Source organism: Spermophilus citellus, assembly GCF_964194105.1.
Source record: "Spermophilus citellus genome assembly, chromosome: X".
NCBI lineage: Eukaryota > Metazoa > Chordata > Mammalia > Rodentia > Sciuridae > Spermophilus > Spermophilus citellus.
In genome coordinates, this window is record NC_138190.1 from 46712016 (window position 1) to 46738514 (window position 26499).

Here is a 26499-nt window from a genome sequence, read left to right on the forward strand (position 1 = left end):
CCCTGCACTGCTGAATGCAGTTCTGGGGAACTATTCTTTCATTCTAGGCAGTTTAGTGCGGATCTACCATCTCCTACCTTTATAGGGTACATGGGCCCCAGATTTCAGGCCTACAAGTGAAGAGTCAATCCCTGGATTTTTGCTGAAACCATTGGAAAAACCATTTTATACGAGGCATTTCTTTCCTCTTTCCACATCTGGGTTTCCTTGTCAGTAAAGTGGGGTGGTCAGAATAACAAGTGATATTTGGTTTCATTTTGGGTCTGGCACTTGTCCAGGGTTTTCCAGAATAGTGTATTTGTCTGCTGTCTGTCCAACAGAGGGTGAAAATGCTGCAATTTGCTCTTTATTTTCAGATTCAAGTAAGCTAGAGGCATATAACAAAGCAGAGGTCAAGAGGAGGTCCCGCCCCAAATGAAGTACAGGTGGCATGGGCATCCAATGGAACTGGCTTCTTAAGCATAGGTGGTGACATATTGGGGCCCCATGTTCCCGAAATAGGAACGTTCCCATTCACTCATGAGCTCAAAGTGCACAGGACGGTGACAGAAGTTGCAGGCAGCCACAGACACATCCTGGAGGGGCAGCCCCACTTCAGTCCAGGCTACCATCAGCTTCTCTGAAGGTGATAAAAAGGGGAAGGAAAGAATTGGTTAGACTTGGTCTTCCAAATCCTGTGTCAGTACAGATACACGATGATATTGATCCTCTCAGCCTTTTGAGGTTCTTCAGGGATAGAAGTAGCTTAATCTGTTTGCTCCAGTGTGAGCTGTGATGTTACCATTTGGGTGCTGGGCTGTATAAATAGAAGATTTGGAAAGCACTCCTTTGATACAATTTGAAATCATTCTGTCTTGGCCTGGACCACTCCATAAGTGCAGGATATGTGTGGACTGAGAAGTGGATCTATTTGTTTTGGAAACTCTAGTGTGGTGAAGAGGATGACAGAGTATCCACATTATGTCATCAGTCCAGGGAGGCTGGGGCACAGTGTATGGGGCATTACTAGGAGCAATGGGAACCTAGAGAAGGAAATCTGACCTAGCTATCAGAAGTATCTTAGGGTGTACCAGGGCTTTGTCCTTAACCTTTATTATGCTCAAACCTTTGATAATCTTGTCTAGGCTCAGCTATAAACACCAACTCTGTGTGGATGATTCTGAAATTTTCCTGTCCAGCCCAGAACTCTTTCTTGTTTTCTAGACTTGTGTATCCAATAGGAGTAGTAGTCTGCATCTCCATATGGACATCAAACAGGTATATCTGACTTCATATGGGTACAACTGAGCTACTAATGATCCTACTTTCCAACAAACCAGTTCTGCTTTCAGCCTTTCTCATCTCAATTGATGGCACTTCCTGTTGCTCAGTCCAAAAATTTCAGAGTGATCCTTTATTTTTTTTTCCTCTCATCCCACATTCACTCTGCCAGCAAATACATTTGGCTCTACCTTCAAGTTTGAACTACCATCATCTCTAACATGGGATATTACAGTAACCCCTTACTGGTCTCCCTGCTTTCACTCTTTCTCCTTTCTGTGTATTCTCAACATAGAAGTCGGAGCAATTCTGTTAAAATTTTGAGTCAAGCCAGGCACAATGGTGCAGGTCTGCAATCCTAGAATCTTAGAAGACTTTGGCAGAAGGATCACAAGTTCAAAGCCACACTAAGCAAATTAGCAAGACCCTGTATCAAAAAATATTTTTTTTAAAAAGGATAGGGATGTTGTTCAGTGGTTAAGCACCCCTGAGATCAATCCCTGGTACCTAATAATAATAATAACAACAACAATAATAATGATGGTGATGATATTTGAGTCAGATATGTCTATCCTCTGCTCAGATCCTTCCAAAAGATCTTGGAGTAAAAATTGCAATCCTTCCAATGCCCTACAGTACTCTGTACAATCTGGCCTCTTGTTGCCTCTATATGCTCAACACAACATCCCCAATCATCTTATTATTGTTCCTGAAATAGAAAAAGAATACTCCTCTGTTAGGGTCTTCCCTGCCTTATGCCCTTCTATCTGCCTGGGATACCCTTCCCTTATATATCTGCCCAGTTAACTACTTTACCTTCTTCAAGTCTTTGCTCAAGTGTTACCTCAATGACCTCTGTACTTGCCACTCTAATACCTTTTTCTAATGTTTTCTTTTTCCCAAACTAGGCCTTACCCCCATATTTCCATACTTCTGCTTTATATTTTTCTCATAATACTAAGAACTAACATACCATTTAATTTGCTTATTTCTAAAAATGTTTTAACTATCCTCTTCTACTAGAATATAAACTCCAGGAGGGTAAAGATTTTGTGTTGGTTTGTTTACTAGTGGATCCCCGACACTTAGAACAGTGTTGGCCTACAATAAGTACTTGATAAATATTAGTTGAAAGAATAAATGAAAGGATGCCTGAGTTAAAACTAGAAGGTGAAAGGATGTAATACAGAAGAAGGGGTGAAGAAGGGCATTCCAATCAGAAGAGGCATTAACAAAGTCTCAGAGGTAAGAGAACAACAAAATTAGGGGACCAAAAGTGATTTGGAATAGCCAGAGGAAAATGCATGTAGGGAAGAAGAGAGAGCATAAATATCACTGTGTGAATGGCATTGCATATCATTTCAAGGAGCTTCAACTCTTCTATAGACCAGGGGTCTACAAACTTTGGACTCAACATACCTAATCAGTACAGATGATTAAGCATGTATCTCCAATCTCTGTGTATTTATTTGTGAGATATATATATATTATTGTGAGCCTGCATATTGAAATCAGTAAGGGTAAAGCTCAATCTTCTATTTTTTAAAATTAGTTGTAGTTGAACACAATGTCTTTATTTTATTTATTTATTTTTATGTAGTGCTGAGGCTCGAACCCAGCTCCTCACATGTGCTAGGTGAGCACTCTACCACTGAGCCACAACCCCAGTCCCTTAATTTCCTATTTTTAAGATAAGAATAATCATAAAAATGTTGTATTCCATTCCCTTGCCCTGTATATCTTCTTGAATATCTTACTGTAGAGGCCACTGCTCCAGAGTCTACATAATAGGGAAAAAGATGTTTAAGCAAGGGAGCAATATTGTCCAATTTTTAGAAAAATCCCTATACTGGTCAGTATGGAGAAAGAATTAAAGGGGAACAAGAGAGAAATGGAAATTAAGAAGAAATTATGTTGTAATGGATTAAAGAAGTGGCAGTGGATAAAGGAAAATGGATTTAAGAGAGATTATAAAGATTTGCAGTTTGAAGATGATTTGCCTGTGAGATTGTGGTATTTGTGGACTCATGGTGGATGTGTCTCATGTACCTTTCCTGCAAAATCCCAGCCTAAGTAAACATTGAGAGACCTGAAAGTTCTAGAATTGATTCACAGACCAATATCGAACACTGAAGAGAAGTTTCGAGAGTCTGCGTTATTAGCTTAGAGAGATAGTAGACCCAGTGGTTATGACCATGAAGATAAAAACAGTCCCCCCCACACAAATCCCAACATACTACTTACATGACTTTAGACTAGTAACTATATTTTTGTCTCAATTTCCACATAGACACAATGAAAATGAATAGAAATGGAAACTCTCTACCTCATGAAGGTTTTGTGAGAATTAAATGGGTTAATACATGTAAAGTGTTTAGAACAGTGCTTGTCACATGGTAAGTACTTAATAAAAGCCAGAATTATTTAATGTTTTTGAGCGAATGAGTAACGGTACCTATATATCTTGTTTTCCTTGAACTCTTATAGATTTCCAGTGTTCCAGACAGTGACTGTTATCAGTCAGGCTCTCTGCTTTCCTATCTCTAAGTTATTTCTCCTGGAATTCCCTTATTCTCGAATATCCTGCATCATATCTGCATGTACTTCAATATGGACCACAAAGACTTCCTCCCCCACAAAGCCTTTCCAGTGTCACCCTTCCCACCTTCTCTAGCCATAAATGAACTCTCCATCCAGCTCCGGGAACACTAGAACTCACCACACTGAACAAGTACTCTCTTTGTCTGACTCCTCTACTAGACCAGCAACTGTCTTCATATCTTTTATCCTGAAGACCTGGAATGAATATGTGCTTTATGCCAGGCCCTGTGTTAAAAACTATCCCCAAGTCCAGTAAACTTTAAGTGAATTGACTAAGTTGGCATCTTTTTGCCATAATGACTCAGCTCTCTAAGCCTCCCAGTCAAGTCCTTGTCTTGTGCTGTTGTTATAGACCCATAGATTGACTCTTTCTTCCCCAACTCTATTCCTACTACCCACATTCCAGTAATACCTGCTAATTGTTTTTGATATATCTCAAGATACTTCTCACCCTCCTGCCTTTCTTTGTGCTCTTTCATCTTTAGGAACACCTCCCTCTTCCACACCTTTTTTATTTCTCTTGGCCCAATATCACTTTTACCTTGTAAGATCCAGTTCAGATGTCATCTCCATTAGGAGGCCTGTTTTGAAATCCCTGGCAGGATCAGGCCCTTCCTATCAGCTCCTACAGTTCCCCCACACACTGTCTTTTGTTAAGCATTGATCACCCCTTAATGTCGTGTATGCCATCATGTCCCCAACCGAACTAGAGCACTATTAGTCTATAGGCTATTTCTCATTCATTTGGGACCCAAGTATAGGGCTTGGCACATGGTAAATGTTAGAGAAATTTTTATAATATATGAAATCTGGCCTCTTCAGATCTTGGGGCTGAGATGTGGATAATTGTTGTAAAAAAACCATGTTGAGGACTTACCCACAAAATCTTCCATCATCTGAGGACTGTGGTGGGGGGAGGGGGCCAAGCGCAACAGTTCCTCACCCCGGGGAACAGTCGGATAGTTGATGGCTTGCACATAGATGCCATGCTTGGAGAGCAAGAGATCACAGATCTTGCTGTTGAGAGCTGCATCACCCACCTGGGCCCAAGAGAAAGAACTTTCAGTACCTGCTACCCTGGACCCACCATCATGAGTTCCATTGAGCAAGTGAAGGTAATCAGATCAAGGAACAGCACTAAATTTGGGAACTTTAAGTGGCAGCTCCAGAATTTCTATCAGGGAGATGCTCAGAGCAATTGAAATTGAAGGAGGGGTGGAAGTGAGGCCTTGTCTTGAAGCTGTTTGCAAAGCAACTACATTGGTTAACTTGGAGTGGTTCCCAGTGAGAAGACAAACCTACCAAATCCACTTCTGAGACGCTTTAAAAACAACAACAACAAAAAAAGTATTTTAAAAAGCGGTCTTTCAAGGGAATATTGGGTTATCCTACGGCAGTTACTACAGTTGGATTTCAGTCCATAGGTTCTACATCAGGGATTCAACCAACTCAGATCAAAAATATATATTTTTTAAAAAATTGGGTGCATCATGAACATGTACAGAATTTTTCTTGTTATTCCCCAAACAATATAGTTTAATAACTATATAGCATTTACATTGTGTTAGATATTATAAGTAATCTAGTGATGACTTAAAGTATATGGGAGTATTGCAGAGATTATATGCAAATACTGTGCCATTTTATATAAGGAACTTGAACAATCAGATTTTTGGTATTGATGGAGGGTTCTGGAACCAATCCCCATGGGTATTGAGAGATGACTATACTTTTCATCTACAAAATTGTCACAACTAAGTATCCTTTCTTCACCTTGACTTACTGACTCACACAAATATATGTCATTTAAAAAACAAGTAGCAATTCACTATTAAAGGCTGTAAACATGCAAACATAGTTATGTGGCTTTGGATTTTACTTTCCTGACCTCAATTCTCAGTAATTAACACATTTTTACATTACATTCACACACACACACACACACACACATATAAAACAACAAATTCCTCACAAACGGATACCTTTTACTATGGTGTACTCCTACATTTCCTATTCTATATTTTTCTAATTTTTAATGAAAGTTCATAATCCACCAAGCTGATTATGTAACACACTATTGCTCTTAATGAACTATTTGAAAAACACTGAGTTATAGGCTCTAAGTACTCAATATTGTGGGGCTCAGGACAGTCTAACAATCATGAGGTAATAGGTGATGCACAAAAAAGATTTGTTAATCCAGAATGGCTGATAAGTTTTCAAAAAGGGGAACAAACCTGGAAATAAGGAGGATGTTCACAGGAAAACAGAGCAGAAGACAGGAGCTGGTGTGGGTTTGCTTAGGGTGGGAAGGCTTTCAGAAGAGATAGGTGGGGAGGGCAGTGGAGAGGGTGGGGCTCTCACCCGGATGGGAATGATGTGGCTGGGGCAGGGGATGACTGGAAGGCCCCTGTCCATTAGTAGCTGGCGCATGTGCTTGACATTCCGCTGGTGGGCCCTCCTCAGGGCTTGGCCCTCCTCTCCCTTGAGCAGACGCACAGATTCTAGAGCCCCAGAGAGCACCATGGGGGGCAGTGAAGTGGTGAAGATGAAGCCTGCTGCATAAGAGCGTACCATGTCCACCAAGTCACGAGTGCTGGCGATATAGCCACCGACACAGCCAAAGGCCTTGCCTGGAGACAGGTAGGAGAAAGATTCACACCCTGTAATCAGTAAACATTCGCTAGAAGAACAGGATCATTCCCCAGGCAACACAAGGAAATAAACAAGAAGCTGGGGCTCTAAATTCCCTTCCCAAGCCTCTGCTCACCTCTTCTGTCCATGACAAGGCAGACAGCTAATAATTCTGTGGCTCTGAGATAGGACTTTCAAGTCATGCCATATGTAATGATTAGATAGGCAGGAGCAGGGTGGGGACATTTAGCTGTTTAGGGCAAGGAGTTGAGCTAAAATGAAGCTTGGGGCTGTTTGGGGGGAGGGAAACAGCTCTTCATTTATTTAAGTTGAACCTGGCTATTTGGCCTAGCTTCTGAAGATTTGGGGAGGAAGAAGAAAAGGGGTCTCATCTCTGGAATTGCACATAAGAAAGGCCCAAGATATTCACTTACCAAGAGTTCCAGAGACTATATCAATCTTGTGCATGATTCCATCACGCTCGCCAATCCCAGCACCCCTGGTCCCATACAGTCCTACAGCATGGACCTCATCCACGAAGGTCAGGGCCCCATACTGGTGGGCCACATCACACAACTCCTCAAGAGGACAGATGGCACCTGGGCAAAGCCAAGGGATATGAGTAAGGGATCATAACCCATCCCAGTTCTATCTCCAGTGGGGAATTCCCCATTCATACCTACTTTGGATTGGAAAAGGGTGTTATATAGAGGGAGGAGTGTGTGCACCCACACTTGGGGCTATTCCAAATCACCTGCACCCCACCCACACCCTAATTCTATGTGTGTGTGTGTGAGTGTGTGTGTGTGTGTGTGGGGGGGTGTTTTACCAAGCCTGGGATCAAGGCTTGGCTCTCTGTCTTTATTTTTACTCCATTCTGACTGGCAGCCTTTTGTTTCTACCATTCTTAGCAACTTTTGAATTTTTTATCCTGTAATTCTGTGTGTTTGTTATTCTGTGTTGGGTTGGCACTAGCCTGTATGATGCCTTTGTTTAAATAAGTTGAAAACGTCATCTTTTGCTCTAGCTTAATACAATTCTGATTTCATTTGCCACTCAATTTTTTTGTACAGGTATTACTAAGAGTCCGGTCAATATATTTATTCTTCACCAACCCTCTCTGTTTCTGTCTTTCCAGATTTCTGTCACTATATCCTTTTCTGTGTTCACTCCCATCTTTGTTTCTATGCCTCTAGTTTTCTGACTCTGCCTTTGTTTTCCTTTCTCCTCTTCCCTCCCTCTCTTCCTCTTTCTCTGCCTCATTTCCCTCTCTTCTTACTGGTGGAGTTTCTTTTTGTCTGTCCAGACTTTCTTTCTCAGTATCCTTATGTCTCTTTCTGAGTTTGCATTTTGGCATCTTTGTCTTTTCTGTGTCTCTATGGGAGTGTTTTTCTTACTTCTATCAATATAGTTCCCTGAGGGACTCTTTCCTCAAGCTTGGTCATAATCTATCAAATGATAGCAAATTAAAAGTAATATGTATATCCCCTTCCATTGTTCTTACAGACTTACCATTTTTTTCCTATTATTCTAGACATCATCTATGTTGAAAGTTTTTGTAAGGTCTTTGGATGGCTATGAATCTCTTATATATACTTTGTGGTCACTCTGCATATTATAAGAACCCACACCTTTTTGCCATTCCCCATTTCTGTACTCCCTGGGAACTACTGATATACAGAGAGTTAGAATACAGAAGAAACTTCTGCAGGTGGAAACGGGCTCCAGACCAGGGTTAAAGTATGTGAGCAATTGATAGGACAACATAAGAGGAGCCATGTATAGGAACTGGATCCTGAGATAAAGAAGACAATGGGATGGTTCAAATATTTCAGTGGGAGAGATTCCGCTCTAGAATTGAGAGTTTTGGCAGAACTTCCTCCAATACAAAACAACAAAATAAAACAAAACAAAAGCAAAATTCATTTGCAAATGTAAGTAGTATGAATCCCAACATGGTTTCTACTAGAGAATTAATTTGAATAGTCTTAAGTGTTAGAAATACACAAATACAATGATTTTACTTTATTGCTGATTGTAGATATGTGGGAGTGGGCATGATCAGTAAGTTCCTTACATATATTAACTCATTTAATTCTCAAAGCTATTCTATTATTGTTACCTCTATTTTGCAAATAAGGCAACAGAGACACAGAGCACTTAAGAAACTTGCCTAAGTTATAAATTGTTAAACTGGAATTTGAACATGGACAGTTTGGTATCAGAGGCTGCACACATAATTATTACATGATGCTGATGGTATGTAACATTAACTAAATTAGGGAATACTAAGGAAATACTCCTGTCTCATTTGGGGAAGTGACATATTGAAATGAAATGAAAACCTCTTCCCTTAAATAACATCAGAAGGGGATGCCTAAAACATATAACTTCTGCTTAATAGGGCCAGCAACAGAAACTTTGGGGCGTTTTTTTTTCAATTGGAAGAAGAAAGAAGGTAAGAGAGTAAAGTTATTTATTTCTATGAAAGCATAATAAAGTGTTATCTCTATTTTTTATAGCCAGATACTTTACCTTGGGGAAAAATGAAGCTCAAAGATTCAAAGAGTTACCCAAATTTAAATGTGTTAAAATGACTTGAAAATCTGGTTTGATTTCAAAGCTTCATAACAGATCTTGGAAAATGTTATAGACGATGTGAAATTTTCCATTGTAGAAATCAAACACTGGGATAATTGATTTGCATGTCATTTCTAATGGAAGGAGTATCTCGCAAGGGAATTGGAGTTATATGTCCTAGAGTGAAATTACTCATTTGGCACCAATTTTCTATACCACTGAAGACAAATAAATTTGATGCCATCTTTAAACTTTAGTTCTTTACCTGTAAGATGAGTGTAATAGCTTCTTCCATCTTTTGGCATATATTAACCATGTAACCCTGGGTAAATTACTTCAGCCAGGTGTGGTGCTCCATGCCTGTAATCCCAGTGATTCAGGAGGCTGAGGCAGGAGGATTGCAAGTTCAAGCCAGCCTCAGCAATTTAGTGAAGCCCTAAGCAATTTAGTGAGACCCTGTCTCAAAATAGAAAATCAAAAGGGCTAAGGATGTATCTTGTTAGTTAAGCACCCCTGAGTTCAATCCCTATTAGCAAAAAACAACAACAAAATTACTCAGTTTCCTCATGTAAAAAAATTAAAATAATAACAGTACCTACTTTATAGAACTGTTGTGATGATTAAGTGAATTAATACATGAACTATACTGATAATTTTGCTTTTCACACCTTGTGAATGTTAGTTGTCATGATCATCATCATAACCATGGATTTTGTAAGACCAATACTAGTAAAATACACTCACTCACACATATACATACCATCCATGGAGTGAACAGTCTCAAAAGCCACAATTTTGGGTGTCTTAGGGTTGGACTTCTCAAGAAGTTTCTTCAGGTGGTCAGGGTCATTATGCCTAAAGACAAACTTGGCTGCTCCACTGTTCCGAATACCTTGGATCATAGAAGCATGGTTGCCTGCATCTGAATAAATCTCACACCCTGAGGAACAAGATTTATAATTCTTAAGCTTCTGTCTCAGTAATCCTGTTTCAACCTTCAGATCTGATCTGGCAGGGGAAGGAAATCAACCCCCTCTTCACACTGAAGACTCTGCTCTACTTTTTCCTCCTCTGGAAGCCTTTGTGACACCTCTCTCCTTTGGAAGAGCTCCCCTGCCCTGAAATTCTGACCATAATAATCTTTCCTACATTCATTTCCAACTATGGTCTGGCCTCTGACTGTCTTGGGGTACGGAAAATTTAATTTCCAGGAAGCTTTAGAATTTCTTGAGGACAGAGCCTAGGTTTATTCTCCTTAATACTTAAGGTCAATACTTGGAAAGGGATTTATCCCAGGGAAAGCTTGAAGACTTTAACTGATTCTGGATTCTTCCTGGTCTAGATAAAACCCCACATCTTCCAGGTAGCATCCATCTTTTATAGTTATAGGCATAGATACCTATCCAGCTTTCACTGTTGGAATAATATGCACAGGGCATGTGAGAACAAGAAGGGTAGTTAATGACTATGGGATCCAGACCCTTTACTATATAGGGGAGAAAGCTAACCTCCAGAGAGAGAAAGGCATTTTTCTAGAACCTGAGGAATACAGGAATACAGGGACTTTTACTGGGCAATGCTGGGAGTGCTGGTAGGGTGGGAAATTGGTGGAGGGAGTTGATTCCTGGACCCTCACTTTGTACTGATATCAAGGAACTCTTATCCCTTTCATAAGAGTAAGAGAATTTCTACTTAAAAAATTGACTTATGGTTTCTTAGAGAACATGGCTTGAAGGATTGGGAGTTTCTTGGGAGCAGCAACAACTTCTCTTTATCTTTTTATCCCATGTATTCATTGTAAGGCTAAGTATACAGTATATGCTAGGTAAATATTTCTTAATGAATTAACACAAAATGACTGATTTATAAGTGAATGAATACATAAATAAATGAAGAAGTGAGAGGAAGATGTAAAAAGATGAGTGTTAAAAGATATGTAGAAGATGGATTACTGAGATCTTTAGAAGACATAATAGGGAGTTTAGATTAAGAGAAATGGGGCTCCATTCAAGGGTTTTGACCAGTAGAGTGACAAAGATAGGTTTGCATTTTTAAAACATCATTCTGATTGCTGTAAAGAGTGAACTGTAGGAAAGCAAAGATAAAAATCAAGAAAAAGATATTGGTCTAAGACTAAGATGGTGGCAATAGAGATGGAACAAAGTTGAATTCTAAAGTTCAAGGAGGATGAGATTGACAAGAAAAACCTCAAAGATGTTCAGTTTATTGGGAGGTTATGAGTGACCTCAAAAAGTTTTTACCACTAAAAGTGATTTAGTGGTAAAAACATGTAGTATTGGTGATATATACTGTAAAGTAGTAGACAGCAAGTGTGGAAACTTCTTTCAAGCAGTTTGCCTGTTATAAGGAAAAGAGAAATAAGGACATAGCTAGAGAGTGATGAGGGATTGAGAATGATTTTTTAAGATGCAAGAAGCTTGAACATGTTTAAAGACGGTGAGGGGCTGAAGATATAGGAGAAAGAGAAAGTGCTAACAGACCAAGTTTCATGAAGAGTTAGTGGGTTGGGGCTGGGGATGTGGCTCAAGTGGTAGTGCGCTCGCCTAGCATGCGTGCGGCCCGGGTTCGATCCTCAGCATCACATACAAACAAAGATGTTGTGTCTGCCGAAAACTAAAAAAATAAATATTAAAATTCTCTCTCTCTCTCTAAAAAAAAAGAGTTAGTGGGTAATGGAAGGAATAGTCAACAAGAAAAAGGACATCTCTTCCAATATGACAGGAGGGAAAGAGTAAGAAAAAAAATAGGTAAGAATGCTTGCTTGTGAGGGGCTGGGGTTGTGGCTCAGTGGTAGAGCACTTGCCTAGCATGTGTGAGGCACTGGGTTCAATCCTCAGCATCACATAAAAATAAATAAAATAAAGGTATTGTGTATCTACAACTACAATATATTTTTTAAACGTGGCTAATCATTTAAAAAGTGAAGAAGGAGTTAAAAGGTTTAGAGAGGAAATAAAGTTTTAAAAGCTTCTGTGAAGACATAGAAGTGTTATTAATGAGTGTTAAGATCCCAGTTGAGTTGGGAGGTGAGGAATTTATAGTTAGTCTTCTGAGTGTCTGTTCCCTGATGTTCCTCAGCTAGGCACAGAAGAGAAGATGCAGAGGAATATAATTATCCAGTGTTGAGGGTTTACAAGGTGGGAAAGAAGGAAGAACAATGGGAGCAAGTGAACTCAGAATAGAGGTTTGAGCAATGGCTGCAGTGTGACTGGATGCCATATTGCAGAACACCAGCCTTGAACAAAGCTCAGGCCTCAGGCTTACCTGGCAGGATCTTGGCCAAGGTGAAGAGAGTAGAGTCATTGGCCACAAAGCAGGAAGAGAAAAGCAGGGCTGAGTCCTTCTGGTGCAACTCAGCCAGCTCCTGCTCAAGTTCCACGTGAAACTTACTGGTACCTGAGATGTTGCGAGTGCCACCAGCTCCAGCTCCATGACGCTGTAGGGTCTCCCTGGTCAGAAGAAAATGAAGGGAGATGAAGAGAAGAGAAAAACCTTTGTCATGCACTGAGAAACTGGGTAGGTTTCCCTTTTGTGATGGGGGTCAGTGTTGATTTAGTTATCCTGTGTGAAATGTGTCCTATGTAACCAAGTAGAGGGGAGGATGATGAGGATAGGGAGACATGCTTCTTTCTTCCAGAGCTGGAAGCACTCAGGGATAGAAGGAGAAGCAAGATTGAGTTAGAGAAGTTTGGGAAACCTAAAAGAGGTCACATACCATCTCTGGCAATACTCAGTCTACAGTTGGATTTAGAGGTCATGGATCAGGGCACAGTGGTACATGCCTACAATCCCAGGGACTTGGGAGAGGCTGAGACAGGAGGATTGCAAGTTTGAGACCAATGACAGTAACTTAGCAGGCCCTAAGCAACTTAGTGAGCACCTGTCCCAAAATAAAAAATGAAAAGGGCTGGAGATCAGCTCTGTGGTTACAGACTCCTGGGTTCAATCCCTAGTACTGTTCCCCCAAAAAAGATCTCATGGAAAATGGGCATTGCTATCCTCCATAGCACTGGACAACCAAGGGTTTAGAAAACCTTGTGTGTTCGCTGACTTAGCTCATATCTGAGGAGTAGACATGCTGGAATATCTTGCACAAAAGGGATGGTGGTAGAACCCAGGTTTACACTGCAGCTCTTCCTTTCCCTTCCATACGTGGCTCTAGATATTCTTTAGGCATGTCCCCATATCTTATAGCCCAAACTTTGCTACTCACTGTGTGGCCTGCAAGACCCGAGGATGCCGGCTCATACCAAGGTAGTCATTACTACACCAAACAGACACATCCTTTGAGGCCACAGATGCCTCAGAGAAGTGTTGGGCAAAGGGGTATGCATCAGCCCAGCGGTTCACAGTCTTGAACACACGGTAAGTGTGGTCTTGTTTCTTCTCCATGATCTTGTCTCTGAAAAACTGGTCATAACCAAAGACATGTTCACCTGTAGGAGTAGAGATGGGGATGAAAAGAATTCATTTCAAATCTCTTCCCAGCTGATCTATATTCTATTCATGTCATTGATTTTTAGTTGTATAATTTCCTTTCCATGTATTCATTTATTTGTTAAGTCATTGATTTGCTGGATCACACTAACTCTCCCCTACTTCATTCAACCATCTTTTTGCTTTTTTATTCATTCATTCACTCAATAGTTCATTGACACAGTCACTCAGGCTTCCTACTCTTGGTATGGTCTCATCTCTCTCTTCCCAGGTTTAATGTGGAAGCCTCCTTAATGGAATTACTACTTCTAGTCTCCAGCATTGACAGATCTAGTCTTGAGTCATGTCTCTATCACTTGCTATTTGTGTGGCATTGAGAAAGTCATAATTTCTCCTCCCCCCATCAGGAATTAAACCCAGGGGTACTTAACCACTGAGCATGGAGAAGAAAAAATGTCCCCAGCCCATTTTTTATTTATTTTGATACAGGGTCTCACTAAATTGCTTAGAGCCTCACCAAGTACTGAGGCTGGCTTTGAAATTGTGTCCTGCTTTAGACTTCTGAGCTGCTAGGATTACAGGAATGTGCTACCATGCCTGGCTATTTTTTTGTTTTAATGTCTTCATCTGTAGAATGGGATTAATAATACTTTCCAAGTAGAATTGTGAGCATCTGATGACAAATAGCATTAAGTACACCCATACTAACATCTGGTACATAGTAATAGTAGTATTATTACTACTGCAATAATAGTAGTGGTTGTGGTAATTAAATAGCTAATATTAATTAAATATATTATTATATTTAATAATAATATATATTTATAATCATATAATTTTTAATATATAACATATGTAATAATTATATTATAGCCAACATTTAATGAATATCTAATGCATTATAAGACCCTCTTCCAGGAACTTTTAAAATATGATTTCATTTATTCTTCACAACAAAATTATAGAGAAAATTCTATTAGTATTTACATTTTTACAGATGCGGGAACTGAGACATAAAAAGTAAACTTGACTGAGGTCATATAGTAAATAAGTGTCCAGCGAATAAGTGACTCATTAAAAAAACACACAACTGAAAAATGTAATATGATACTTTGGGTACATTTGTGTTATATGTAAAGCCAACATATAATCTAAACACGAAGAATGCAAAGATATTTGAAACAACCTAAATTATAAGTGCTTGATTAATTGAAGGATGTTGTGTCCACAATACAGAACACATTTTAGTCATTAATAGTTGTTACGCAGCTCTATGTCTAGAGGCATGGAATGCTGCTCAGGCCATATTGGTAAGTGAACCAAGCAGCATAACAAACTCTGGTAGATCTTACTTATGAAAAAGATGTGTGATGAGGAGAGTGGAAGGGATGTTCTATGTGTGTATGTTTTTATGCACACGTGTGTGTGCATGCATGTGCATGTATGTGTGTTTAGTTATAGGAACTTAGAAAAAAAATATAACAAAAATTAATAGTGGATGGTAGAACTCTGATTTAAATTTCACTATTTATATTTTCCTGTATCTGTTGAAAATTGTTTGATAATGAATCATATTATTTCAGTATTCGAAAAAAGAGCAAATTCCATATAAAACATGAATATGAACACATGCAAGAGGGGCAAAAATGGCTCCACGAAGGGTGGGAATTTTTGAGGGAAGCATGGAGAAGAAATAATGGGAATAAACCTAATATTTAATGAGACCACATAACAAACTAGAAATGCTATACTCCATGCCATAAATGTAATTTTAAGATAGGTATTCAAATTCCACCTAAGGGAAGTGACTTATTTACCCAAGTACACAGATACAGCAAGTGCCGGCAGTGAAATTTAAATTCAGATTCTCTTTGGTTTCAAAGCCCCTCTGTACTTTATCCTGTACTGTGTCAGATACCCTTTCAATACTCCTTCCCTGTTCCAACCCCCTTATTTCCACTTCAGCAAACTTACCGGCCATATTGTTCTCAATCAGGTGTGTAAGCTTCCCTGAAATCTGCTCTGGATCCTGTGGGCCAAAGAATGGCTTCATCAGGTTGACTGAGGCCAGGGAGATTGGCAGGTCTGAGGAGTATGGGTTTCATTGATATGAAGAGAAGGAGAAAGAAAAGAAAGAAACCATGTATTGATCTCATTAGGCTTAATGAAATATATAGACATTTAAGTTTTTTAAGTTTAGAGGATTTCTACAAAGAGAAGAAATCTGCAAAGTAAGCTCCTATTCATTTTCCTAAGTGGCAAATCCTATAATATCAAGAAACCTTCTATACCATGAACCACACTTCTTCTCACAAAGATTTTCCCTTAGATGAAGTAACTAGGGCAGCCACCCTGGGTCCTGCATTTGGGAGACAGAACCAGGCCAGTTTACCTTGCTCTTCTTTTCTCAACATCAATAAATTTCAATTTTGGATTTTTTTTTGGTTCATAATGATGTCCCAAAAGGGTTTATGAAAGATGTCAACAGTATGGCCATCACTCAAGTGTGATTATCTTGGGTGGCCTTTTCCAGTTGAGTCGACCTAGGGTTCCACACCCATCTAAAGGATGTATCTGGTTGAGAGCAATATTTCATTTGAATTTGTTTTAATAAAACTACTAATGCATGATATTTTTCAGTAAAACAAGGCTAATTAAAGGAGTATGGTATATGAAAAAATAAAAGGTTATCTATTCCTAACCCTTTCTCATTCATGCAAATCCAGACACTCACAATGTAGTCTTAAATGGGATACCAGCCTGTCAGGATCTATTTAACCACCTAGGAGAGAGGAGGCAGAAATCTAGAGGGCTCTTCTTAGTTTAATAGCTAAGTTACGGGAACTTGTGCATGTGTCTTGGGAAGAGTGTGTTTCAGTACACCCTAAACTACTGTCTACCATGACTCCCCTGGAAAAGATCAAGATCCCAACATGGGCTGTGAATTAGCTGCCCTTGGCTTAGCCTAGCTCAGGGGTGAGGAAGTGGTTCAATAATTAGGAGTAGATGTCAAATGAGGTAGAACTTGACTCCAACCTGTCTTGAAAGTCTTCACATCCTCTTGGACTTCTGGGGCTGCCTTCTGCACAATTTTGCTCTTCCCATCCTGGAGTTCTGATAGCATGAAGGGACAGTGGCCCTTGGCCCAGGATGGAGAGTCTATGCAAAGTCAAGAGAGTAATTGAGGGTGCATTCCTAGCCATAACTTCAGTACAACAATTATTACTGAGAGCTACCAAATCCCAAATCCCTGTCTCAAGCTATGATAGAGACACAGGGATAGATAAGTCTGGTCTGTGTGCAGGAGGATCCCTCAAGCTAGTAGGAATGGCACACACTTAAGACACATTGTGAATAATTCTAGGATGTGAGGGAGGACAGGGCTTATGGAAATTCAGAAGATATAGGGTTTATAACCCAGACTTGGCATTGAATAGGCTAGAGGTGTAGGCAGGCTTTGCAGAGGACATGATGCTCAAACTCAGTGTTGAATGAGAAGTATAAGATATTCTGGTACTTGGTATAGGAGAGGGTAATATGGCAGTAGCAAAGTTACAGAATCTTGAGACAATAGGGTTGGTTCAGGCTATTTTAAGTAGTATTAGTATGGCTGGAATATAGTGTGTGAAGAATATGGGAGTGAGACTCTAGAGAATCTGGAAGAAAACATTTTTCTGTGTTTATTTTTAGGCTAGTTCATTCTGCCTTGACATTTTCACATGAAGTCTCCTAATTATTAGGCAACAATGGCTAGTATGACTTGGAGCCTTGTCACTATGACCCAGACATCCCCCCTTTTCCATAAATCTTTTCTTACCTCCTCCAGCTCTTGTTGCCTTTAGGTGGATTTGAGAACAGATTGGTCCTTGGGTGGCCAGGATGGGACAGCGTCCAGTACCAAACAGGAACTGATGAGTCTTAACCACTTTGCTCAGGAGGCCTGTGGGACCCCGGGCAAGCACTGGGCAGCATTGTAGCAACACAGCTGCTGCCACCATCTTGCGACTGAAGTCCTGCAGAACACATGGAAGGCATGAGATTTCATCATGAGGAGCCAGCCCAAAGCCAAGGCACATTCCTTTATTTTATTCTTTGGTTTTAGCTTCCCACCCAAAGCTTGCTGCCTTCCTCAAAAATGTCCTTATTGTCCTTCCCAGAAAATAACTTCTATTTCAGTGAAAATGTATTAGCAGATCACCAGAAAGGAAGAAATGGGAAACTGACCACTAGAAAAAGGTGTGAAGGAAAGAGTTCTAATTGCAGAGGAGAAAGCCTGGACTCAGGCTCTGCACTGACCTCCTCTGTGGTTTTGAGAATCATTAAGTATAATTTGTGTGTAACAGGATGAGATTTGACAAAACCAACCCTTTCATCAATACTTAGGGCCAAGAATATTTCTAAGAATATTGGCCTTAGCCAAGTGAAGGATCACCCTGCTAATTCAAATAGATGCCATTAACTAGAACCCCTGAGGCTAGTCCCAGAATGTTTTCTGAAAAGGTTCTGCCAGAGAAGGAGAAGGAACTCAAAGCCAGTTAGCTTAAAGAGATTCAGGCAACAAGAAGAAAGGGAAGGCCCTAGGTCATATAGACTATGTGTCACCAGGCTGGTATTTTACTGTCTTTGGGTTTTCTCCTGATTTTTGGATAATTACAGATAAAGGAGGATATGAAAATGAAATACAAGGGGACTGGAAGGCATGGCATAAAGATGCAGTCTGTGAGCCAGTGAAAGAGTGGAGGCCAAGAAAAAGGAAAGAAAGGGGCCAGAGAGTTCAGAAATGACACATAGCACTTAATGAATATTTATTGAATTTGGGAGCAAATTAGTGACTGAATAGCATCTGGGAGAAAGGAAAGGGATGTAGGGGAAAAACAAGAAGAAAAGAAAACTTAGAAAAGATTAAAAAAAGAAGAAAAGTAGAGAGAAAACAAAGGTGTGGTGATGGAATTAGAAGAGAAATGGAGGGAGAAAAAGAGATCAAAGCCAGAGGAGAGGAGACAGTGTAGAGATGAAAATGAACATGGAAAGGAAGATGGGTCCTGAAAGGTCAAAAAGATAACGTGAAAAAAAATGATGATGTGAAATACATAAGGATGGGTAAAAAGAGTAAGATGAGGGAAAGAGAAACTGAAAGAGACAGAGAACATGGTGGATAGAGGCAGACAAATAGAGAGAGGGACACAAAAGGGACATGAGGAGAAATCCAGGAACCTAGAGGAATATATAAAGATTCCTATCACTGACAGTAGGAATGGAGAGAAGCCAGAAGGGCAGAGAATAAGTCAGATAAAAAGATAAAGGAGAGGGCTGGGATTGTGGTTCAGTGGTAGAGTGCCCCCCTAGCATGGGCAGGACCTGGGTTCGATTTTCAGCACCACATAAAAATAAAGGCATTGTGTTGTGTTCATCTACAAAAAAAGATTCTCTCTCTCTCTCTCTCTCTCTCTCTCTCTCTCTCTCTCTCTCTCTCTCTCTCTCTTTCTTTAACAAAAAAATATAAAAGAGAAATTCTTGGGAAGTTAAAGTATAAAAAAGAGAGGTAGAGGAGAATGTTCTTATTGAGGGAGATGAGAGAGAAATTGGCATAGAGAAGGGAGTAAAGAATATCACAAAAGCAAAGGATGAAGACATAAAGTTGGCTAAAGGGGGAAGAGGAGGGATGGGAGGAAGGAAGACTGAGAGATACCAGGAGAAATACATACAGCTAGAGAGAGCAAAGGGGAGAGACTGAAAGAACAAGGGCAAAATGTAGAGCCAGAATCAAAGGGTGAGACAATATAAGGGGACAGTACAACAGGAGAGAGATGGGAGATTGTCAGAAGACTAAGCCAAACTACTGAATAGAATCTAATAGCATCCTCAGTATGTATAAAACTTTATGATGTCAGGGACAAATGAGTAGGAAGAACTCATAGCCCTGTCCTCATATGGCGACCTTTTTCACCTACTTCCCTGACTTCATAAAGCAAGCACTCTCCCTTTTCTTCACAAAGCAATCTGTTCCCCTTATTACATTTTAGATCATCTGCCCTCAATCTCACAGGCTGTCTGTCATAGCATACTGTGTTATTATGTGGGGCCAGGGCATGTGGGCCCAGAAATTGGGAATGACAGAATTGGTGAATTACTAAATGAAATAACCCATGTCAAGTCTTTAGGATGGTGTCTGGCGCATAGTAGGTTTTTGATAAGTGTTAGTTTTTTTTTTTTTTTGGATGCTGAGAATTGAACCCGGGACCTTGTACATAAGAGGCAAGCACTCTATCAACTGAGATATATCCCCAGCCCAAAGTGTTAGCTTTTATTATTTAAATTCCAGATCCCCATTCATTTCTTGGATGTTCTTAGGCCAGTCACTTCCTCTCTGGATCTTGGCTCTCATCAGCTGTCAAATGTGAGGTTTGCCTACCTGACATGGAAAGTCATTAATTTGATCCAATGCCTACCTCATATCTGGAGATAAGTGTTTCCCTTCCCCTGCCTGCTCATGAAGGCCAAAGCATTCAGGGTTTAGCCTGCAGACCACAGATAAAGCTCCCAGAGTTTATCACCATTGGGTTCTGACCACTCCCCAAACTGAGTGCAGGGAATGAGAGAGAACAGGAGCCCCTTCCTGGAACCATGCCTGCATATCTGGCTGGTGCTTGCCCTGACTGTGGATGGTAAGCAAAGATGGATAGCCCAGGGAGAGGCAGGTGGAGCAGATGGACAGGTTCCAGGTTCCTGCAGACTCTTTTCCCCAACATGAACACCAGCAACAATAATGACAACAACATTGAAATATGTAGTGAGAAGAAAAGCCCCCACATTTGGACAAAATCCTGTCCTACCTTGGGATGATAGTGAATTAATGCCTACACTGCATGTATAAAAATGGAGGAAGTTCAATACTTTAAAGGGCTCAGGCTTCTGGGAAAATAGAGGTTACTTCTTGAAATTTGTTGAATTCTCAAGTTCTTTCAAGCTATAGTTCCAATTTCTCTTGTTCTGATACTCCTTTCCTGGAGTATTGCCTCAATCTGCCCAGCCATCATTATGACCCATAATGTTGTAGTCTAGGTATCTTTGGTTTTGTGTCCATTCCATGCCACTACCTACCATGAGACTGGAGTGTGTTAAATTGAATCAAGGAAGAATTTAGGCAGTTTAGGGTATTAAGAACACAGGCTCTGTGTTCTTAAGCCAGATTACTTGGGTTTGCATCCTGGCTCCACTACTCACTAGTCTAGTGAGCTTGAGAGTCACTTCCCTGCTATGTGTCTTATATTTATAAACTTATAGATAATAACAGGACAGAAAAACACTTGCATAATGAGTTGCTTGAAAAAATAGGACAAACTACTTCACAGGAATATTGTAAAGATTCAGTAAGATAATTCACATAAGGTATTTAGAAGAATACCTATCTCCGAGAAATATTGAAAATGTGTTAGATATTATCTTTATTTTCTCCAATTTCTATGTAGGGAAAGTGGAGGTACTGTCAAGGAAAGTCACATCATGAAGATATCAAGCCAAATCTGGAAAGCTGGAGAATTGATTTTTATCCCAAATCCTATTACAACTTACTTTGTGAATTTTGACACTGTACTTCTCCTCTCTGGGCCTCAGTTTCTCCACAGACATTGAACAAGATAATTTCAAACATCCCATTTTGTTCTGATAGTCAAATCTCACAGAGTCCTCACTGTGCCAGGCCCTATTATAAATATTTCAAACACATTGACTTATTTAATCCTCATGACACCCTTTTGATAAGGAAACTTGTCCAGGTCACAGAGCTAGTAAGAGAAGCAGGATTTCAACTTAGGCAATCTGGCTTCAGAGACCACTAATTTAACCACACAGATCCATGATTTAAATACTGTTATATATTTTCTTAACTGAGGACTTAACTCCAGACATTCATCCCCTTTGCTGCACTTTCCAGGACATTTTCCTTTTGTGACCAAATTCCTTTACCAAAGGAACACATCCTAACTGAAGTAGGATTTCAGGTACTATTGAACATCCATTTATTCATTCTACCATTTAATAGTTTATGCATCTATTATGTGGAAATCCTTGCCTGGGATCTTCTCAAAACAATGCTTTTAGTCAAAGAGTAAAATATTCAGCCAAGTGATGGATCATTATTCAAATGTTTTACCTGCATCATTAAAATTCAATTTCATATCAGCACTCAATCCTGCATTCCCAGAGGTCAGAAGGGCCAACCAAAACTCCACCCAAGCAGAAAACCCAAACCACTCATTATATCATTCCTTGACACACCCCCATCCCATTTGTGGCCTGTTTTGCAAGAATCAGTTACATCTGGAGGGGAAACTGTTCTCTTCAGGAGTTGGAAGAATCAGGTCTTGCCTCCCTTCCTAGTACCCTCTTCCCACCACTGAAGAATCACAGAGAATTTTAGATACTTGGAATCAGAGAGTTAAAAATTCTTGAACAGAAAAATTCAGAAGACCACAAAATCAAACTAGAAAGAGTTGTGGAAGTCACAGTTCAAATCCCTTCTTTAGAGGATGAATGACTTTCCTAGGCCAGACAGTGAATTAGAGTGAGAATACAAATCTGTTGACATTCTGCATAGGATACAATATTCCTCCTCTATCTTTTCCCTTTCTTTCTAATTATTTACCACTCAGTTCCCCCAAATCTCTCTTTAACAATTCCCCATTTCCATTCTCCTCATCCCATCAATTTCCCCAGCTCCAGATCTGACCACCTAGGCTCTGACCCTTTGAGATCTGTTCTTGGCTAAACAGAGAGAAAGGGTCAAATGGAAGGAGAGGTAGAGAATATCAGGAAGAAATATTAAAATGTCTTTCTTGATAGAAAATAAAGGAGAGGAAGAGACTGAGAGAAACAGAAAGAGACAGAGAGAAACAGATTACAGAATTGAGGAAAGAGACTAGAGGAAAGAAATTCAAGGAAAAGTCAGAAAGCTCAGTGAAAGGAAAATCAAGAGAAAGTAGGAATATCAGAATGAATAAGTGAAGTTAGTGATCTTGAAAACTAACAAAGGAGAGAAAACAAGGGAAAAAGAAACAAGGGAAAGCTGAAAACAGGGAGAGACAGGAAGAGGGAGGGGGAGAAAAAAGAAAATGGCAGAGACAGTTTTTAAGAAACAGATAAAGGAAAGGGTCTAATCAGGCCAGAGAGACAGTGTGTGTAGCCCTGAGATGAGCAGAGAGACCAAAGAGAAGGCACTGGACTGAAAGCAGCAGCGGCTTACCTGTTGCCCTGCACTGAGGACGAACGAAAGACGGGTGAGTGTTCTGGGTTTGGACCTGGTGTTTATTCCTGCCCTCTGGCTCAGCTCCACCCACCCCGCCTTCTGCTGGCCTGGCCCTGAGTTGGCCCCAAAGGTATCTCAGGCCACTGCTAGAGATAAAACCCAAAGAAGTCTCTTCTTGCCTTTCTCCTCCCCTGGCTCTGGTTCTTCCCTCTCTATTTTCTGTCTCTTCTCCCTCCAAAATGAGCTCATTTGGTCTTTGGGATCAGACCACCCATGAGGGCACCTTGAGCAAAACCACCTCTTTGTCCCTCAGTTTCAACAATTAAAGGAGGACAATAAAAACCAGGAATGATGGTAGTATAAGTGGGAAGGGCTCTGAAGTTCAACCTAGAATACAGTGTTGTGCTTATGAACTTCTACAGATTCCTCATCTGTAAAATGGGACTATCTCAGAACCAGGATGCTATAACAATTCAATAACATCATTTATAGAGAACACCTATTAAAGTCTAAAAAATATATAGCAGCTAATTTTGTTTTTTTTTTAATTGGTTGTTCACAACATTACAAAGCTCTTGACGTATCATATTTCATACATTAGATTCAAGTGGGTTATGAACTCCCAATTTTTACCCCAAATACAGATTGCAGAATCACATCAGTTACACATCCACATTTTTACATAATGCCCTATTAGTAACTGTTGTATTCTGCTACCTTTCCTATCCCCTACTATCCCCCCTCCCCTCCCCTCCCATCTTCTCTCTCTACCCCATCTACTGTAATTCATTTCTCTCCTTGTTAATTTTCCCATTCCCCTCACAACCTCTTATATGTAATTTTGTATAGCAATGAGGGTCTCCCTTCATTTCCATGCAATTTCCCTTTTCTCTCTCTTTCCCTCCCATCTCATGTCTCTGTTTAAAGTTAATCTTTTCTTCCTGCTCTTCCTCCCTACTCTGTTCATAGTTGCTCTCATTATATCAAAGAAGACATTTGGTATTTGTTTTTTAGGGATTGGCTAGCTTCACTAAGCATAATCTATAGCAGCTAATTTTGATTGAGTTCTTACTCTACACCAGACTCTTTGTTAAGTCCTCAGGGCTGCTTAACCATTGAGCCACATTTCCAGTCCTTTTATAATATTTTATTTAAAGACAGGTTCTCGCTAAATTGCAGAGGCTGGCTTTGGTCATGTGATCCTTCTACCTCAGCCTCTGGGAGTCACTGGGATTACAGGAATGTGCCATCAAGCTCTTATCCTTCCACTTTCCTCATGGAGCAACCCCTCTGGCTGGTGCTTCCAGCCCAGCTGCCACAACAGCTGTGCTTCTGGGGATTTCTTCCTTATTTTATTGTATCCAACCTCCTGAGTCCCCAGGGGATCTGCTTTGAATGTCCACTTTTAAATTCCAGTAAAATCCCCCTGCTTCTTTTTTTTTTTTTTTTTTTTTTTTTTTTTTTTTTTTTTTTTGTTCACCCACTGTGCTGAGAAGCTGCCTGTCTCTTGGTTTCATTCCATGCAGCAGCTAGGAAAGCAACCTATTCTGCCATCTTGAAAGCCCCAACACTTACCATTTTTGAATAACACATTTCAGCATTATGTACATTGGCACTGTGGATAATCCTCACCTGTCCTTTCTAGAACTTTTCATCCTCACCCAATCAGAACTTTTGTACCCATTAAACAATAGCTTCCTCTCCAGCCTCCTCAGTGTAGTTTTTATTTGCATTTTCCTAATTGCTAAACATGTTGAAACTTTTTTTCATATATTTGTGAGCCATTTATATAAAATGATTCTCTCAAATAGTTGGATGTTTTTAAAAATACTCTTTGGTAATCGTTTTGATTTGAGAGTTTAATTTACTTCCAGAAATTACTGATAAAGAATCACTTGTTCATGTCATTTTGCTGTTTTGTCTTTGGTGTATCTTATAGGTTTTTTGTGCATCATTTCTTCTGCTACTAATTTATTTCATATTTGTTTTTTGTAGTGACACACTTTGATTCCTTATTTCCTTTTGTGTATATTTTATTGATATTCTTTATGATTATAATGAGTTTCATACCATCTTAATATTTTAACTATTGCATTGGAATCAAAAACATCAATTTTATATAAAATTCTTTTCCTATAAAGCTCTGAATCTCCTTTATGTTTCCAAAGTCACAAATCACATCTGTATACATTGTATGCTCACTAATGTTGATTTATAATTATTTTTATGTATTTGTCTTTTAAATCTGATAGAAAATCAAAAGTAGTGTTACAAACTAAAATTATATTAATAATGGCTTTTATATCTGCTAATGTATTTACCTTTACCAGAGATCTTTATATCTTTATATGGCTTTGAGTTACTTCTAGCAAACTTTCATTTCAACCTTTAGCATTCTTGTAGGTAAAGTCTGGTGATAATGAACTCTCTCAGCTTCTTCTCCTTCTTTTTAAATGTGGAAATGTCTTATTTTCTCCCTAGTTTCTGAAAAACATTTTTGTGGATATAGAATTCTCAGTCCATAGTTTTTTTTTTCTTTCAGCACTTTAAATATATAATCTAGAGAAAAAAAAAAATATATATATATATATATAAAATCTTCTGGATGCTCATGTTTCTAATTTGCTGATAACCTTGTCTATAAGGCGTTTCTTCTCTCTTGTTAATGCTAAGGTCCTTCTCAACCTTAGATGGTTTATTGTAGTCTCTAATCAGAACCTGTTTCCCTAGACATCCGCAGGTGTTTAAGGCTCCTTATAGCTTTTATAAGCAGTGCCCATCACTTTTTCCACCTGCATTCTGATTATCTGAGACAAAGATGAACAAGTTTGTTCTTCAGGTATCCTCAGCCATATTAGAACAAATGTACACAATGATTTGCAAATAAGGTCTGTTCTGCTCCCTCTAGTAGGAGGAATAAAACTGGGAACCAGGTTGACATTGTTCAAGATCTAAACTGATAGCATTCTTGGGAAGGAGTGGACAATGGTGAGTACAAAAATGTCACTAATCTTTCCTTCTGTTTGAAGATGATTTATTCTTGATTGTTTGCTGTAAACATTTGATTATTTTCCAGAGTACCTACAAAGTTGGTACAGGGAGCTTCTGTTTATTTCCTTAATGTCTCTGTTGGTGAATTGTGCTTTCAACTTCCTACTCTGTTGTTTTGTTGATATAACTACCTCTCTTCCTGTGTGTGTGTGTGTGTGTGTGTGTGTGTGTGTGTGTGTGTAGAGAGAGAGAGAGATGAGGAGAGGAGAGGATTAGCATCACGAATTTCCTTTGAGGGATCATGATTTAATGTTCGATCTCATAGAGACATCTGAAAGGGTATTAACTTGAAGGAGATATTGCATTTGGATATTTTGTAAAGGCTCTTGAATTTTAAACTTCATTATGGTATGGTATCTTAGTTGGTACTGAATCCCTGCTCAGTGTCCAGGAGTGTAGAATTTTCCTGGGAATGAATGTAGCATATATCAAGATGGATGAGTCGGGTATAGACCCTACTTGTTTCTCACACTAGATTTGGACAGTTGATGCATTTCCACCTTTTCCCTTGTATCTTGGAGGGTTGCTTTCTGAAAAAGGATATGTAAAAAAGAGCCTATAAATCCATATATGGAATGATGCAACCACTTGAAGCCAGTATTTCTCAGGCAACAAAGCCAGCTAGTCTCCTTATCAGGTAAAAACATGAATTTAGGCCCACAAGAAGTAGA

The 26499-nt window shown here is 39.5% G+C and overlaps 1 protein-coding gene across 1 annotated transcript; it reads right to left on the reverse strand.

The window, feature by feature from the left end:
* Positions 1-455: 455 nt before the first annotated feature.
* On the reverse strand, positions 456-22852 carry ALAS2 (5'-aminolevulinate synthase 2; the record flags this gene model as incomplete). The annotated part of the gene is made up of 11 exons (XM_081277544.1): positions 22775-22852; positions 17351-17546; positions 16570-16692; positions 15508-15618; positions 13310-13532; positions 12361-12545; positions 9836-10015; positions 6930-7094; positions 6226-6494; positions 4739-4901; positions 456-619 (listed from the first exon to the last, which is right to left on the reverse strand). The coding sequence occupies exons 2-11, from the start codon at positions 17529-17531 to the stop codon at positions 456-458; spliced, it is 1764 nt and encodes a 587-aa protein (XP_081133670.1). The 5' UTR covers positions 17532-17546; positions 22775-22852.
* Positions 22853-26499: the final 3647 nt, after the last annotated feature.